Source organism: Mandrillus leucophaeus, unplaced genomic scaffold, assembly GCF_000951045.1.
Source record: "Mandrillus leucophaeus isolate KB7577 unplaced genomic scaffold, Mleu.le_1.0 Scaffold305, whole genome shotgun sequence".
In the NCBI taxonomy this organism is placed as follows: Eukaryota; Metazoa; Chordata; class Mammalia; order Primates; family Cercopithecidae; genus Mandrillus; species Mandrillus leucophaeus.
The window spans coordinates 611,680-627,861 of record NW_012103199.1 but is presented as its reverse complement, the minus strand read 5'-3'; the positions used below and the strand labels follow the sequence as shown (position 1 = coordinate 627,861).

Below are 16,182 nucleotides of genomic sequence, written 5' to 3'. Positions count from 1 at the left end.
AAAAAAAAAAAAAAAAAAAAAAAAAAAAAAGTACATAAAAGTAAGGGCTCCCTCGGTCATGTCCATAGCTGCCTGGACGCACACAGAGGCTGCTGTGGCTGCTGGGACTCAGGCTGTGGCCAGTGGGCCTGGGAGTGGGGCAAGGCTGGCCACTGGCTGCAGCAGATGGGGGAGCTGACTTGAGACGTGGCGATAAGGGCTGTGCTGTAGGGTGGGGACTTTGAGATGCACAGTCCTCTATTTGGGGTGAGGCTGGGTCTTCCTCATAGTGATCCCTTCGGGCCAGCACCATATCACAATCTCCCAGGAGATTGTTTTGTAATAGTCTTGCTTAAGAGATGAACCTGCTTCAGGAATTATTGAAAATAAACTTTGGATTAATTATAGTCACTGTTTTGTGCTGATACATAGACAATCTCTTGCTGTTGTAACTCACTCTTAGCTTTTTTAAAAATTGAAAGCCAACGCTAGCAGAAGGTACATTTTGTGGCAGGGTCAGTGCAGAAGTTACAGGACTTGCTTCATGCTTTTGGACTCTTGTCTTTCTAGATTTATCAGTCCTGGCTAGACAAGTCCACACCCTACACGGCCGTGCGATGGGTCGTGACACTGGGCCTGAGCTTTGTCTACATGATTCGAGTTTACCTGCTGCAGGTAGGTGTGGGCTGATGTGAGTTGGCCGTGTCCATGTTACCTGGACGTGGTGCTGGTGGGGATGCTGTTGATCCAGTTTGTATTGCAGGAAATGGTCTGTAGAAATCAGTTTTCAGCTAAATGCCAAATGTCAGAAAGATCTCAGTGACTGTCTTTAACAAACAGGGTTGTTTATGATTCACCCAGAGTCCCCTCACCAGGCTTCTCAGTGTACCCAGGCGGTCCTGAGCCCAGCCTGGCCCTGCCCTGGGCGTGTCCAGGCCTGGACAGTGGAGCCGCTGTGTCCCTCTGACCCTGCTGCATGATGCTGAGGACAAAGTGGTGCTCTGTGGCTGCCTCATTCCTCGGGTGAAGAGTCCATACCTTGGGTGTCATGAATGATTTGGCATCCAAAGGGTTTATTTAGCCTTTCCTGAGTTCTACCTTATATGAGGCCAAAGAGGACAGTGCAGGTTGAGACGCTGAGTCACATAAGAGAGACAGTGACCAAAGGGGGTCTTGAGGGTTTCAAACCTTCACATGTTTTGGGGCACCCCTAGGTCAGGCGATGTTGTCTCAGACTTCACCTTGGGTGCTCCTTTACTTGCTAGTAAACACTGGGTTTCTAGGGGCAAACCTGCAAGATGGGAATTCTTCGTAGATCTTTAGAGGAGGTTAATCTTATGTGCAGAGCAGGGCAGGTTGAAAGCCTTGTCAGGGCTATTTTCTCCTCTGGGGACTGTGGAAGATACTTCCTTGTTTACCACCCTAATTGATTTTTTTTTTTTTTTTACTTGGAACTCGGTCCATTGTCTGATGGAAAGAATGACCTAGAAATTTTGAATCAGGGACATCAGGCAGGAGCAGGGGGCGGGAAGAGTGCAGCACCCACAGGTCAGTTTTACTATGTTCTTTTTTTTTTTTTTTGAGACGGAGTCTCGCTCTGTGGCCCAGGCTGGAGTGCAGTGGCACGATGTCGGCTCACTGCAAGCTCTGCCTCCTGGGTTCATGCTATTCTCCTGCCTCAGCCTCCCAAGTAGCTGGGACTACAGGTGCCTGCCACCTCGCCCAGCTAATTTTTTGTATTTTTAGTAGAGACGGGGTTTCACCATGTTAGCCAGGATGGTCTCGATCTCCTGACTTCGTGATCTGCCCGTCTCGGCCTCCCAAAGTGCTGGGATTACAGGCTTGAGCCACTGCGCCCGGCAGTTTTACTATGTTGTAAACGAAGCTCGTGCCTCATTTGATGTGCCTTCAGGCGTGGCCTTGCAGCACAAAGATAGATACACAGACATCCAGTTAACCCTCACATCTAGTGTTTAGCTGTAAGTCTGACTCGAAAAGTGTTTAGGCAGAAAGATTTCTTGTTTGTATGAGAAAGTTAAAGCGTTTATATTTATTTTTTTGGAGACGGGGTCTCACTGTTACCCAGGCTGGAGTGCAGTGGCGTGATCTCGGCTCACTGCAACTTCCACTTCCCGGGGTCAAGCGATTCTCTTACCTCAGCTTCCCGAGCAGCTGGGATCACAGGCATGTGCCACCACGCCTGGCTAATTTTTGTATTTTTAGTAGAGATGGGGTTTAACCATGTTGGCCAGGCTCGTCTTGAATTCCTGACCTCAGGTGATCCACCCACCTTGGCCTCCCAAAGTTCTGGGATTACAGGCATGAGCCACCACACCCGACTGAGACATTTAAGGCTTTTAAAATTGAGAATGCAGTTCTGGCTTCGAATGGGATATACTTAATCATTTTAAAACTGAGTTAGTTGCAAGTGTGCTGCACTCAGGCATCTTGGCAGAATTCTCCCACTCTGCGTCTCTTGAGGAAGGCTTGGCTTAAGCTCTCTTTTCTTGATTGCCCAGTTGTGGGTTTCTTCTGGCAAAGGTTTCACCCTCCTGACAGAGTGTGTTTGGCAATGGGAATTGTCTGTTGGAGGGACATCAGCTAGCACACCTCCAGTCACAGTTGACATTCTGTCTTCTGTTTCTGATGAACCTGCTCCTGCTGGGGACTCTGGGCCAGCATCGCTCAGATGCCTGGGCCACCTGAGCCTGTGGTGTAGCTTGAGCATGTGCTTCTTGAGAAAAGCCTCCTTTTCTGCTGCGCTCCTTATGGGGCGTCTGTGGCTTCGGGGATTACATGTGTCTAACTGGACCCTTGAAGAGCTTTGCTTATTTGTCCCCTTAGTCTCGGTACCCACAAAGTATAATTTGAGATAAGTTGTTACCATGGGATTTCACTGTATTTCATTGTCGTTGCTGTAAGTTTTGTGTGTTTTTAAGATCACTTAAAGTTGAGAGTGAACTAGAGTGCAAACATGAACTGACTGAGGCTGATGGATGGTCGGAGTGCACCACTGACTCTCTTTCCTTCTCTTTCAGGGTTGGTACATTGTGACCTATGCCTTGGGGATCTACCATCTAAATCTTTTCATAGCTTTTCTTTCTCCCAAAGTGGATCCTTCCTTAATGGAAGACTCAGGTAGGGTAGCAGCTGTGCACTGGGCTGTGTGGGCAGGTTGGGCCTTTCTTTTCTGATGGGATTGTCCAGTGTTCTCTGGAAACACCGGAGACTCTTCTCTTGGGGTTGAAATGTACTTGTAACGTTGGGTGATCAGGATACGTTTGTAGAACGACTCTTCAAACCCTCCTGATAGCCACGAAGTGGGTGTTCATTCTGTTTTCCCACTTTGCAGATGAGGAAACTGAGGTGTACTGGGTTAGGTAACGTGTTCAGGGTCACATGGCACCATAGACAGTAGGGGTCTGAGGCGGATGGTCCGACCCCGGCACCCGTCCCACCCCAGTCAACGGCCCCTTTCAGAATCCGTGGAGGCGGCCATGATGAGGTTACCTTTTCCCATAGCCAGAGGGTTCCACAGGCAGCTCATTGTGCACAGAGAGTGCCAGGACCCTGATGCCAACATCAGGTCGGGTCAGGCTTTGGGCGGCCTCCTCTGGTTTCTGAGGAGCTGTGAGCTGAAGTGTTCCTGGCGCTTCGTGCTCCATGCTTGGAAGACTCACGCTGCTCCTGTGCCTGCCTGGGCCAGGTAGGGGCCCTGAGTTCACGCCTGACTGGCCAGCCCCAGGGGAGGAACAAACAACTGCTTTCCAGGACGTCGTGGCCACTGCGGGAAAACCCACGTGCAGCTCCCTGCCAGGATCCTCTTCCTTCTGGGGGAACCTGCTGTCAGGGAGCAGGGTGCGCTCTCACTGTGTGGCCAGAAGCCTGTGAGTCTTCTGGGTAGGGTATGTGATGAGAAGATTGACGGGAACACAGCTCCTCTCATTTGTTGCTATTTGGAGGAGACTAGAAAATAACAAAGAGCCCCTTTCCTGTAGGCCTCAGTTTTCCCATCTGTAAATGGGGAGCGGCACTCGTCCGGGTGGGAGGTGGGGTGAGAGCGGGCTTGGCACAGCTGCTGGTGGGACAGGCCTGGCACCCGGGTTCCACGGTCAGCGCATCCTCTGCCCCGCCCTGTTCTCTGCCGCTTGCTTTTTATGTTAATTTGCCTTTGTTTTCTTTCTGTGCCTATACGTGGCGTAGCTGACGTGTTTTGGAGGTTTATATGTGGTTGAATTATTTGTGCATTGAAAGCGCATGGAAGTCTTTTTTTTTTTTTTTGAGACGGAGTCTGGCTCTGTCGCCCAGGCTGGAGTGCAGTGGCCGGATCTCAGCTCACTGCAAGCTCCGCCTCCCGGGTTCACGCCATTCTCCTGCCTCAGCCTCCTGAGTAGCTGGGACTACAGGGGCTCGCCACCTCGCCTGGCTAATTTTTTTTTTTTTGTATTTTTGGTAGAGACGGGGTTTCACCATAGTCTCGATCTCCTGACCTTGTGATCCACCCGCCTTGGCCTCCCAAAGTGCTGGGATTACAGGCGTGAGCCACCGCGCCCGGCCGGAAGTCTTTAAAAACATTCTGATAGCACTTTCTGAAAGCAGTGCACTGGATGTGTCAGTTGACCACAGACCCCCGTTTTCTCTTTGGTTAAAGACACAAATCTCAGTTTAGATTTGTGAGGCCTGCTAGTCCAAAGCCTTGAGGGGAAATGGTAGAAATGTGATGGAAATGAAAAGAGGCGCCCCTCCCTGATGGTTGCTTTGCCTTGCAGATGACGGTCCTTCGCTACCCACCAAACAGAACGAGGAATTCCGCCCCTTCATTCGAAGGCTTCCAGAGTTTAAATTTTGGTGAGCTAATTCTTCACGGTATTTGAGAAGGAAAATTGGGCTCAAGGGTGGCTGAGACTGAGACTACACTGATTCTGGTTGAAGTTTTGTTCAAGTCACCCGAAAGATGACTGCTGTGCTGGGCTGGGCACAGGGGGAATCACAGGGGCTCTCACTGGAAGGCCACTCACTGCCTTGCCGCGTTCTCTTGTTTTCAAGTCAGCACCAGTGCCCCGGAGGCTGGCGGAAAGGAGGCTGACTCTGGGATGGAGTGCGCACTGGCTCCTGTGGTCGTGGCCTGGGGAGGGCAGGCCCTGCGTCCAGTCTCCGTCCTCCCTCCTTCCTCTCTCCCATCCCCAGCCCTGTGGCTCCCTGTGGCTGGCAGAGGGGGACTAGCCTTCTCCTGGAGTCATTTTTGAGAGGGGTCTGAGCCGAGGTGCCTGTATCTGCACCGGTAGGCAGAGGTGGGTGGCATAGCCGTCAGAGGGATGGGAGCTCTGTGGCTGCATCTGTTTGTCCTGTCCCTCATACCCCACCCTGGGGGCACAAGAGGAACCCAAGTCTGTTGGATCAGTAAAGTGAAGGAGCCTGCTGAGCTCGTGGGGCTCCACACCTTGACTTTGCAGCCCCAGATGGAGTCGGGGACAGAAAGATCAGGGGCCCTGGAAGCCACCAGAGGCTTGGACTAGGAAGGGAGAGCTGAGCCTCAAGGGCGATGGCATCTCTTGGCCATGTGCTGGGGCGGGAGGGAGCACTGGTGGCCATGCCACAGTGACAAGGTGAAGGCCCTGGATGGTCCACAAGACACAGCCTGGGTTTCTCTCCAGATCACAGGCCCAGCCAGCAGGCATGGGGCCCCCAGCCTCAGCACTAATGCTTTATACTTCGTGTAGTTTTAAGAACAGTTGTACGTTTCAAGGGAGTAAGAGAAGGAAGTCTCTGTGGTGAGGGCAGTACAGTCCATTTCTGTGAGCTACTTGCAAAGGGTCATGCTGCTGCTGTGCCCAGGGTAGACCCCTCCTTTCCACAGGGATGCTTCTGTTTGCGGGGACGGTCGGTGCAGCTGCAAGGCTGGAGGTGGCCGGCAGGTGCCCGGTGCTGGCTGCAGATGCTGCGCTAACCTTCTCTCCCCACTTGAAGGCACGCGGCTACCAAGGGCATCCTTGTGGCTATGGTCTGTACTTTCTTCGACGCTTTCAACGTCCCAGTGTTCTGGCCGATCCTGGTGATGTACTTCATCATGCTCTTCTGTATCACAATGAAGAGGCAAATCAAGGTAAAGCAGAGGCACTGCCGCCACGCCGGCCGCAATCGCTGTTCTGTTACCTGCAGCATGGGGGAGCTGTGGTGGGCTGTGGCGGGTGGTGGCAGAGTCTGCCTGGTGTGAATGTGGAGCTCAGTGGCACTGTCTTGTGTGTGACGAGGACACTGCTCCGTTCCCAGCACAGCCAGTGAACTAAACGGAGAGCGCATCTGTCGGAGTGGGTGGGCTCTTGATGGAAGCTTTGTGGGAGCTGAACGGGAGAGCCCCAGCATGTGCAGTGTCCCAGTGGCTCCTCTTAGGGGGCCCAGCGCCCTGCGCCAGCCTGCCTGAGGAGGGCGGCATTAGGGGGAAATTAGCTGAGACTGCTGACTGACCCCTTGATGGCATGGCCTTGCTACTGCGGGCCTTACTCTGTGCCTGGGGTGTTGGCTGCAGAGGGCCCTGGGCCACCTCACATCCCCCTTGCCCTTCCTCCATAGGAGGCTCAGGAAACACTGGGATTGATGGGGTTTCAAACCTAGGCCTCGTGGCCTATGGAAGGCCTTGCTGTGTTGACATGGGCGCAGGAAGCCACTGGGGCCCCGATTCCACTTGTCAGATGTATAGAAAAGATGGGGGCCTTTGGCCGCTCCCATGTGGGGATAGTGTGGCTGGCCGGAGAGCGCTTGTGCAGTGACTGAGTCTGTGCTTCTCTCCCCAGCACATGATTAAGTACCGGTACATCCCGTTCACACATGGGAAGAGGAGGTACAGAGGCAAGGAGGACGCCGGCAAGGCTTTTGCCAGCTAGAAGCGGGACTGAGGCTGCCTCACGTGTTGCAAGAACGGTTTTGAGCCATTGTTAACAATGCCTTTTTTCTTCACATAAAGTAGTTGATTACGAGGGAGTTGAATTTTCTTTTTAAAAAGGAGCTTCAATGATTTGTAACTGAAATATCAGGTTCTTGAAGAAACTGGCACTTAAACCAAATCGCATGGATTTCTTTTTCAGTGACGTTCAAGTGTTTCTCACGGATGGAATTCTAGTCAGCTGCAGGCGGGTGGAGCCCATGGGAGCAAGGGCGAGTGGCCGGTCCCCCCCCGGTGCCAGGTGGGCAGGCAGGAGCGAGGCCTGCGAGGGAGGAAAGGGCCGCTCCCCGCCAGCCGCCTTCCCCACCAGCCACAGGTGTGCCAGCCACTCCGCAGAGCCCGAGTGATGATCTAGCCTGATTCCTGCGTGTCTGAAAGAACTTAACGTTTTAAAGGTGATTGTCAAGTAACTGTGTGGGGTTCTAATGCCAGTTTCCTAATCCATCTCACTGGAGATGTTTAAAGTTGGCCTCTATCCTAATGACTCAAAACTTTGTTCTTAACTACCATGATTGCTTTTGAGGGCCCAGAATTATAAATATATATTATATTTTAATTGTTTGAGATTATTTTGACACATTTCTTTGATATGTAAAGTGTTTTGTTTTTAATTTAAATCTGTCATCATGCAACCCCCCGAGGGGCAGCGAAGCTGGCGGGGAGCAGACTGGCTTTGTGGGTTCGGCACTCGGCACCCCACTGCGGGGGGAGAGGCAGAACCCACGTGCATGTCAGCGTTTTTGATGTGATAAAATACTCAACATCTTACCAAGTGATTTTTAACTCCACCTTTATTAAGGTCTTATCTAAAACACGACAGTCGCTGGACACAAGAAAGCCCAACTTCCGTTTGGCCTTTCCAAAAGGTGAACCCATTTTGCCAACGGCAGAACATCATAGCTGTGGTCCCAGACGAGACACAGATGCGAGGGAAGGCCTCTCCTGGGTCCCGGGCTGCTCAGGCTCCTCACTCGGGGCGGTGTGTCCTGTCTTAGAATTTACAGGGTGAAAGATGATTGTCTGGATTTTCTTGTGCCAGTATTTGCATATTCGACATTGAGCTCCTCTCTTAAGAGGCCACGTTCAAGCTTGTGGGTCCCTGGCCCAGGATAGCAAGGGCTGCTCCCAGGGGGTGCTTCTGGTACTGTGTTGAGACACTTGCATTCTCAGACTCCAGACAGCAGTGTCTGTCACTTTCCATACTGTTTTCCTAATAAGCGCTCAGGCCTAAGATGTGACAGGAGGTCGCGTGCACTTGGCCCGAGCACAGTGTGAATCGAAGGACTGGGTGCTGACGGATGGAGCCACGGTGGTATCTGCCCACCCAGCTGCAGCCCCCCAGTGCCTCTCCTGGTGCTCCTCCCAGTTTAGAGGGTCACAGCCTCCCCACCCCAGCCCCTGGTAAGCTGACCTTGACACACCCGGGAATACAGGGTCATCCTCATTCCTAAGTCAAACAGCAGGACATGGTCTGCGGGGGTCTTTGCTGGAAGCTGGTGCTGCTGGCCAGGCCTCGGCCTTGCCTACAGGTCAGTAGGGAAGTGTGGCATACGCCCTCGAGGCATGTTAACACTGCGCTTTAGGAAATCTCAAGTTCCATCTTGTTATTAATGTGCCCACATTTTGGTGTAGTTAGTTTATTAAAGATGCCTATGGTGAAGTCTCTGGCACAGGTTAAATGCAATTTTGAAAACCTGGAAATGTCAAATGGAGGCAGGAAATAGGCTAGGGCCGAGCTGAAGGGCTGAGCACAGCAGTGACGCTGGGTCAGCAGGTCGCCTGCCCAGCGGGCCCCCAGGAGAGGGCTTGGGCGCCCCGGCAGCCCCCTAATCCCCAGGACCTGGCACGTGAGTGCGTTTGGGTCAGGAGGAGAGCTCTGTGTGCATGTCAGGCCCGAGATGCAGATTTCTATTTTCTGAAACTGGAAGCAGCCTTGATGTGTTTTGAAAGTGTGTGCCAAATGCTTCAGACGGAGGTGCTGACCTTGGTTGGTTTCTCTCTGCCCAGCTACTCTGGGGGCGAGCCTGACCGCCTCCGATGGGGGCCGTGGGGCTGCTGTTCTGACCACACTGGCTGAAGCAAACCGCCAGCCCCCCGTGCCCCCTCCCAACTCAACATGCACTCATTCAGTCCATTGCCTTAACACAAGCCTGATGGAACCATTTTCTCACAATATAAATGAATAAAGTGTCTTCTGACCTACTTCTCAATTACTTCTCAACTGTATGGTTTGGGGAAGGGAGGGAAACCTAAAATCCTGTCCAAATAAGTGAAATTCCTGAAGAAGTGGCTGAGTCATGCCAGGTTGGGGTTAGCGCCCCTCCCAGGGCTGAGAAAGCACAGTCAGGGACAGCTTTCTGTTCTCTCCCGGGGTGGCTGGGTTAGTATCTTACATGATAGAAAACCTGTGAGAATGTTCTAATTTCTGTGCAAGTAGGGTTCATCTTGAGACTAAAATCTTGCGTTCAGACTTCCGTAGAAGTCATCTGTGTCCAGGCCCACCTGGGCGCCGGCTCAGCGGTAGTGCCGAAGGTAGATGAGCTTCTGCGGAGGGAACTTCTCCCGGCAGAGGGGACACTCCGCCTGCAGAGAGGAGGAAGGGGTCACAGCAGCTGGGACCACTGGGCCATGCCCATCCCCATCGGCATCTCTTGTCCTGTCCACATTCTCTGCCCATGACATGGAACATAAATGTTGTATTTCCTTCAACTAATGACCAAGAAAGCCAGCCTTTTTTCAGAAGGCCGAGTCCCAGTGGGGGCCGGGGCAGGGCTGGGGGGTGGGGCTCGGCTGGGAGGTTCCCTCCTGCTCTCACAGCTGACACAGCCCAGGAAGCCCAGCTCCGGGAAGAGGTGCCACTCTCACCCTGCCGGCATCTTCCGTGGGTGTGATTCAGTGTGCCAGGGTTTCCAAGTGTGGTGAGGAGCCCAGGAGGAAGGGCATGCTGGGGTGCATGGGGGAGGTGTGGGGCCTTTCAGGGTTGGCCGCTGCCCCAACCTGTGTTCAGCAAAGTCTCAATACGCGTGAATTTGGAACTTTAACCCCCACAACGACCCCACATCTGACCTACCTGGGAGCCTTTAAAAAGACCCCCATCTCTACCCTCAACCTGAGGGGCGCTCAGAGCCAGACCCCCCACTTCTCCTGCAGCCAGGTGGGCCTTTGTTTTGTTTTCTTTTGAGACGGAGTCTCTCTCTGTCGCCCGGGCTGGAGTGAGCGGCGCGATCTCGGGTCACTGCAAACTCCGCCCCCCGGGTTCCCGCCATTCTCCTGCCTCAGCCTCCCGAGTAGCTGGGACCACAGGCGCCGCCACCTCGCCTGGCTAGTTTTTTGTATTTTTAGTAGAGACGGGGTTTCACCGTGTTAGCCAGGATGGTCTCAATCTCCTGACCTCGTGATCCGCCCGCCTCGGCCTCCCAAAGTGCTGGGATTACAGGCGTGAGCCACCGCGCCCGGCCTTGCCAGGTGTGTCTTGCCAGCGCAGCCGCTGAGCCATCTCAGGACCCCAGCAGGCTCCCACCTCACCTTGCTGCTGCACCACGCGGTGATGCACTCCCAGCAGAACAGGTGGCCGCAGGGCGTGGCTGTCGGGTGCCTGCGCTCCTCCAGGCACAGGGTGCACAGGGGGTTTCTGGAAACCGCTCTCTCCTCCAGGGAGCCCCTGGGGAAAGGGGGGCAGAGCGTCAAGGTGGGTGCAGCTCACAGGTCCTTGTGAAGTGCAAAGGACACCCCCAGCCCCCATGTGTGGCCCCCGCGTGCACCTGCGGTGAGACAGGCCGCGGTGCAGCCTCCACTCCTTCCTGGCTCGCTGCCGCTGCCTGAAGCCATACAGCTGCAGCCCCACGGACAGCACCAGGTGCAGCAGTGAGACGACCCCCAGCAGCCTGTAGCTAACACGGGCCCTCAGGTCCTCTCCGGGCAGGCTGCGGACACGGAGCTGTAAGGCAGACAGTGTCACACCCATCAGGACCCTGAGGGGATCTGGCCTCAGCACCTGCTGGGACGGTCAGTCTGCACGGAGCGTGTTAGAACCAGGCCTCTCCCTGGCACTGGGAGCGCCCGGCAGAAACCAAGCCAGGGGGAGGTTCAGGGAGTCTGAACTGCTTCACAGCCTAGCATGACGGAGAGGCCTGAGCTCCAGACCGGCCTTGGCATTGTCAGCGCAGAGGGAGTCTTAGCGCTGGCGGAGAGGGTGAGGACATGGGGATGTCCAGGGACCACCTCTCAGAAAGGGATGGGGGTGGAGCAGACATGTCGGGCTGTAGATGCTGCCCACCAGCCACCCTGCTGCAAGGCACATGGCCCTAGGGACCCTGCTCCCCCCCTCATGCTGCTGGTGACGTGTGTAGCTTCTGGCCGTGCCACTGAAGGACAGCTGGCTGCCCTCGGCTTCCCGTGTCCCTTTCCACTGGCTGGGAAATGGAGACAGCCAGATGGCCTCGGCCCAGGGCTGGGAACCACATACAGAGATGGCAGGTCACACCACCAGTGTGGGCCCTGGGTGTCCAGCCACTTCCTGGCTGTCCTAGGAGAGAGGGAGCCTCCCAGCTGGTTTGAGCCCCATTTCCAAGCCCCTGTCACAGCAGCTCAGCAAATCCTCACTCACATGGACGGGGCGAGGAACCGCGTCAAATACGCGGGAGGCTGGGAATGCTAAGAATGAAGACCCGACCACTGGCTCTGTGGCGAGGAGATCCCTGTGGCCTCCTGTTTAGGGTGTGTGGAGGTGGGGTCGCCTGGCAAGTGGGGGCTGAGGGGCCCAGTGCAGCTCTAGGGACGGAAGAAAGGGGGTTCCTCAGAGGGCTGTTCTAGAAGGAGCTCGTGCAGCAGTGGCTCTGGTGGGCCCGAGTCTAACGCCGTGGCAGATGCACATGGTGTCAGGACCACTGGGGAGGCTTCGTTGCTGAATCTGGAAGCAGGAGCGTCAGCTGGGGGTTAGGATGGGCAGAGGTGCCGACAGCTGCGGAGGGGAGAAGGTGGGAACGGCCATCTGATGGGGTAGAGTGCTGGGCCAGGCACGGGCGAGGGGTGAGGGGCTGGGGCTGGGGCTGCAGTACATGCTCCCACACACTCTGGGAGAAGCTGCTTGTTCCTCACAGCAGTGACATGGGCAGTCATGGGCCAAGGTTCAGGGATCTGTGGTGAGGCGTGACCCAGGGCCCCCGGTCAGTAAAAAGCTGAGTGCAGGGCCTGGTGTCCACGTGGGCTGCAGCAGGAGCCCATTCTGCCCTCAGGGTCTGGACTTCCTTGGATCTTTCAGCCAAGTGTAACTAAACAAAACCTGCCTTTTTTCAAGCAGAGGATTTGGGTTCCTGCCTTGACACAGGTTCTGGGTGTGGAACCCTGTTGGCTGAGAGGCCTGGAGGGCCAGCTCTGTGCACACACCCAAGTCCAGTGGGGGTGACAAGGGTGGCCGAAGCGGCTGTGCCCTCAGCACCTGCTACTTACGTACGTGATCCCCGTGAGCCTCTTGGCCAGGTGGTAGAAGACACCGTGGATGTAAAACCAGGCAACATGTAGCCGCTGGAGGCAGGCGAGGCCCTGTCTGAGGACGAAGGCCGCCCGCAGCAGCGCCCTCCTCTGTTGCTCAGTCAGGGTGGCCGTGTGGCGCCGCACCCAGCGCCGCACCCCTGAGCAGCCACGCCCGCCTGGCACCAGGCTCCCCTGCGAAGGCCGCCCACTGTCAGGATCAGCCTGCAACTCCTGCTCTAGGGGGAGCAGGACCTTGTCCAGCAGGTAGGGCAGGACGGCATGCAGCGTCACCAGCACGCCACGGCGCAGCCAGGAGGGCACACGTGTCTGTGACGGGTCCACCTGGACGATGCTGACGTACTCCTCCCCCAGGGTCTGGTAGCCTGCGAGGAAGAGGATGGGTATGTGGACCCTGAGACTGCTGCCTCGGGGACAGGCTCCCGGCCCCCCTGCCAGCCGACCCTCTGCTGGCTCCTGTCAACAGCGCCATCTTGTCGCCCTTGAGTCCACTGCCACCCTGTGCTGGCTGAGGCCAACATGACCTTCTGTTGCTAAGCCCACTGTGACCTCAGGCAGCACATGACAGGCCCGGCCAATGGCTGCCCTCAGCTCCTGGAGCCTTGGCTGGTCGGTGTCCAGTGTCCTTCCCTCTCCTGGCTTCTCCCCAGGAGTCTCTGCTCCTTCCCCTTTTTCCCTAGCTGTCCCCACCACCTCCCACAGCCCAAGCACTCAGATCCAGTCCCATGGCTCTCCACCAACCGCACAGCTGGCACCACCCGATTTATGCCCAGCCTGGACCTGACTCTTGAGTGCCAGCCATCCAGTTCCGTCACCTACCTGGTATCGCCATGTATCCTCAGATGAGCACCCCCAATTCCATCCCTGCCAAGACAGCTTCCAGTTCCCCCACCCGGAAAAGTCTGCTCCCCCTTCCCATCTCTGTGGATGGCGACACCAGGCCTCCAGTTCCTGAGGTCAAGCCCAAGGGGCGCCCTGCATGCACCTTCCCTGCGTGTTTCACCCCGTCACTGCCGCCCCTGCTCTGTACCACCACCATCCCATGGGGGACTGTCAGCCTCTGTAGTCTCCCTGAGCCCAACTTTGTCTCCTGAGGTCTGGTCTTAGCCAGTGGTTGGCCGCTCCCCTGCCCAAGTCCCTGCAATGCCCCACGCCTTGCACAGGGAAAGCTGTGGGCTTAGAAAACCCACGAGCCCCCCGGGATCATCCCCACAAACGGCCAAGGACGTGTTCTTCTCAGGGCCTTTCCCAGCTGCTTGCTCTGCTGGTCTGGAAAATGCTCTTCCCCAAGACGTGGTCTTTATCTCTAAGAGCCCCTCAATTCCCAAGATGCCCTGTGACGCAGCCACATCTGTCTCCTACCCACCGAGCATGCCACAGCCACAGGCCTGCCACTGCGCCGCCAGGGCACTGTCACATGAGCACTGCACACTGTGACACAGCTCAGCACTGTTGCTCCACCAGGGTACTCCGACAGGGGCACTGCACCCTATGACATGGCTCAGCACTGTGACTCACTTGTGCTACCAGGGCTGGCCACTGAGAAATGGGTCTCAATGGCACCCGGGTGGGTCCCCAGGGACACACAAAGGCTGGAAAAATGGGCTCCCTGCTGGGAGCTGACGCCTCGTCTCCCTCGGAGCAGCACCTCCTGCACTTCCCTGAGGCAGCCTCACCCGGGCCAGCTCCAGGAGCTTCTCACACTGCTGGGCAGCCCCCTGGCCACTGTCCCCCGGACTTGGTGTGTGTGGCTGCCCTCAGTCCTGAGGACCAGTGGGGGCTTCTACCTGCAAGTGTGGTGAGGCCAAAGTAGGCCACATCTGAGAGCAGCTCAACCTCCTTCCTCCACTCCAGCCACTTCCTCGCACCTGAGAGGAGAAACAGCATTAGTCTGGGGCAGCTGGTGGGCATGCCCTGAGTATGAGGGACCACAGTCCTCCCCGGAGTTGTCTAGGCCCAGATCCAGTCCCATCCCCCAACTCCCTCTCTGCTTCTGTCTCCAGAGGCACCACCTTGTCTCCACCTTGACCTGCCTTAGCGTGAGCTGCAGACAGTCTGCTAAGAACCTCCCACTTGCGCCCATCTCTCGCTCTGGGATTCCCCTGAGCAACCGTTCTAGGGCCTATGAGGGCAACATGGAAAGACGGTCTGGGGTAGTAAGAGTACAGGCCAGAGGCCAACTGTCTAGCATCAAACAGCAGCTCTCCAACTTCCTGGCTGTGAGATCTTTCTGGAATCTCAATTTGCTCATCTATCAGAAGAGTAATAGTAAGTCCTACCTGTAGGGATGTTTGAAGATTCAATGAGTTAATATTTGTAAAACACCGGGAACAGTGTCTGGCACAGGGCTAAGTGCCCAGTGTATTGTAAAATAAATGTGGACACACACACAAAATTCTTGTCACTCTCCTGTTCAGAATCTGCCAATGGCTGCCCACCTGATACCCATGGCCCTCCTGGCAGGGAGCCTGGCTGTCCTCTGATATTTACCCACGCTCTTCCTGTCCCACAGCACTGTTCCTGCTGCCATGACACCCCTGCCACTGGGCTCTAGTGCCACTGCTCCATGAAACGTTCTGCTGGGAGTTGATGCCTTTAACAACTGCCTGCCCCACCCCCAAAGACTTGATGGCGTTGCTTTTTTTTTTTTGTTCTGTCCCCCAGGGTGGAGTGCAGTGGCATGATCTCGGCTCACTGCAACCTCCGCCTCCCGTGTTCAAGTGATTCTGTCTCAGCCTCCCGAGTAGCTGGAATCACAGGCACATGCCACCATGCCCACTAATTTTTGTATTTTTAGTAGAGACGGGATTTCACCATGTTGCCCAGACTGGTCTCGAACTCCTGACCTCAAGTGATCCGTCTGCCTGGGCCTCCCAAAGTGCTGGGATTACAGGCCTAAGCCACCGCACCCGGCCTCTTTTTTTTTTTCTTCGTGTTTTAATCGGTGATGGGGTCTGGCCCCATCACCCAGGTTGGAGTGCAGTGGCACAATCATGGCTCACTGCAGCCTCATCCCTTGGGCTCAGGCGATTCTCTTGCCTCAGCCTCCTGAGGAGCTGGAATTACAGACGCCACTATCACGCCCGGCTAATTTTCAGATTTTTTGTAGAGACGGAGTGTTGCCTTGTTGCCCAGGCTAGTCTCAAACTCCTGGGCTCAAGCGATCCTCCCGCCTCCGCCTCCCAAACTGCTGGGATGACAGGCGCTGCTTCATTGAGTACACTGGCTTCTGTACTCAGCTCACAGCCTGGTGAGGCAGGTAGGGCCTGGCTGAGCCTACCCTGGGGTCAGAAGGGCGAGGGGCCTGGGCGGCTGGTCAAGCCTAGGAAAGGCCGGGGTCAGTGTGAACGGGACCGAGGTATGAGGCGTTCGCGCCGCGGGCGCGCCGACCCCTCTGCTCACAGGGGAGGAGCGGAGGGAGGCCTGAAGCGCTTGCCAAAGCCGCACACCTGGAGGGGACAGAGCCTTCCCCAGCCGCTGGCCACCACTGGACCTGCCCTGACCTGGGGACGGGAAGGGCTGGGGAGGGAAATGGAGGCCCAAGCAGGTCCCCCGCAGTGTCTGCGGCCTGTGCCTCTGGGGCCACCTGGCCAGGGAGGGCAGGAGGTGCCCCGCACATCCCTGAATGGCCGCAGGGCAGGCGAAGGAGACTGCCGGGTCCCAGCTTGTGGGACGGGCCCAGGCGACGGTGACCACACACGGTAGACACTCCGCCTCCATGAGGGGCAACGCCCCCTAGGCCGCTTGCGAGGACATCCGGCCGCGCCCGGCCC

General features: G+C 56.0%; 2 protein-coding genes across 3 annotated transcripts in view; one reads left to right on the top strand and one right to left on the bottom strand.

The window, feature by feature from the left end:
* Positions 1-8,924, top strand: part of RER1 (retention in endoplasmic reticulum sorting receptor 1) — a 13,283-nt gene extending 4,359 nt beyond the window's left edge. The window contains exons 3-8 of one of the 2 annotated variants that reach the window (XM_011987221.1): positions 550-654; positions 3,018-3,117; positions 4,749-4,827; positions 5,947-6,082; positions 6,771-6,817; positions 7,062-8,924. In XM_011987221.1, coding sequence (XP_011842611.1) covers positions 550-654; positions 3,018-3,117; positions 4,749-4,827; positions 5,947-6,082; positions 6,771-6,817; positions 7,062-7,266 — 672 coding nt within the window. In that variant the 3' untranslated portion in view covers positions 7,267-8,924. Of the gene's footprint in view, positions 1-549; positions 655-3,017; positions 3,118-4,748; positions 4,828-5,946; positions 6,083-6,770 lie in introns of both variants that reach the window. The other variant, XM_011987220.1, reaches the window with a different exon arrangement.
* Positions 8,917-14,320, bottom strand: PEX10 (peroxisomal biogenesis factor 10). Its single transcript, XM_011987246.1, has 5 exons — positions 14,197-14,320; positions 12,368-12,774; positions 10,681-10,856; positions 10,445-10,580; positions 8,917-9,502 (listed from the first exon to the last, which is right to left on the bottom strand). The coding sequence occupies exons 1-5, from the start codon at positions 14,318-14,320 to the stop codon at positions 9,434-9,436; spliced, it is 912 nt and encodes a 303-aa protein (XP_011842636.1). The 3' UTR covers positions 8,917-9,433.
* Between the last annotated feature and the right edge of the window lie 1,862 nt (positions 14,321-16,182).

Excerpts from the sequence above, each read along its gene's own strand:
- PEX10 (XM_011987246.1), bottom strand. The coding sequence starts at position 14,320 with ATGCCCACCAGCTGCCCCAGACTAATGCTGTTTCTCCTCTCAGGTGCG. Across the intron at positions 12,775-14,196 it reads TGGCCTCACCACACTTGCAG|GCTACCAGACCCTGGGGGAG; the intron begins GTAGAAGCCCCC and ends TCTTCCTCGCAG. Across the intron at positions 9,503-10,444 it reads CCGCGTGGTGCAGCAGCAAG|GCGGAGTGTCCCCTCTGCCG; the intron begins GTGAGGTGGGAG and ends TCCTCTCTGCAG.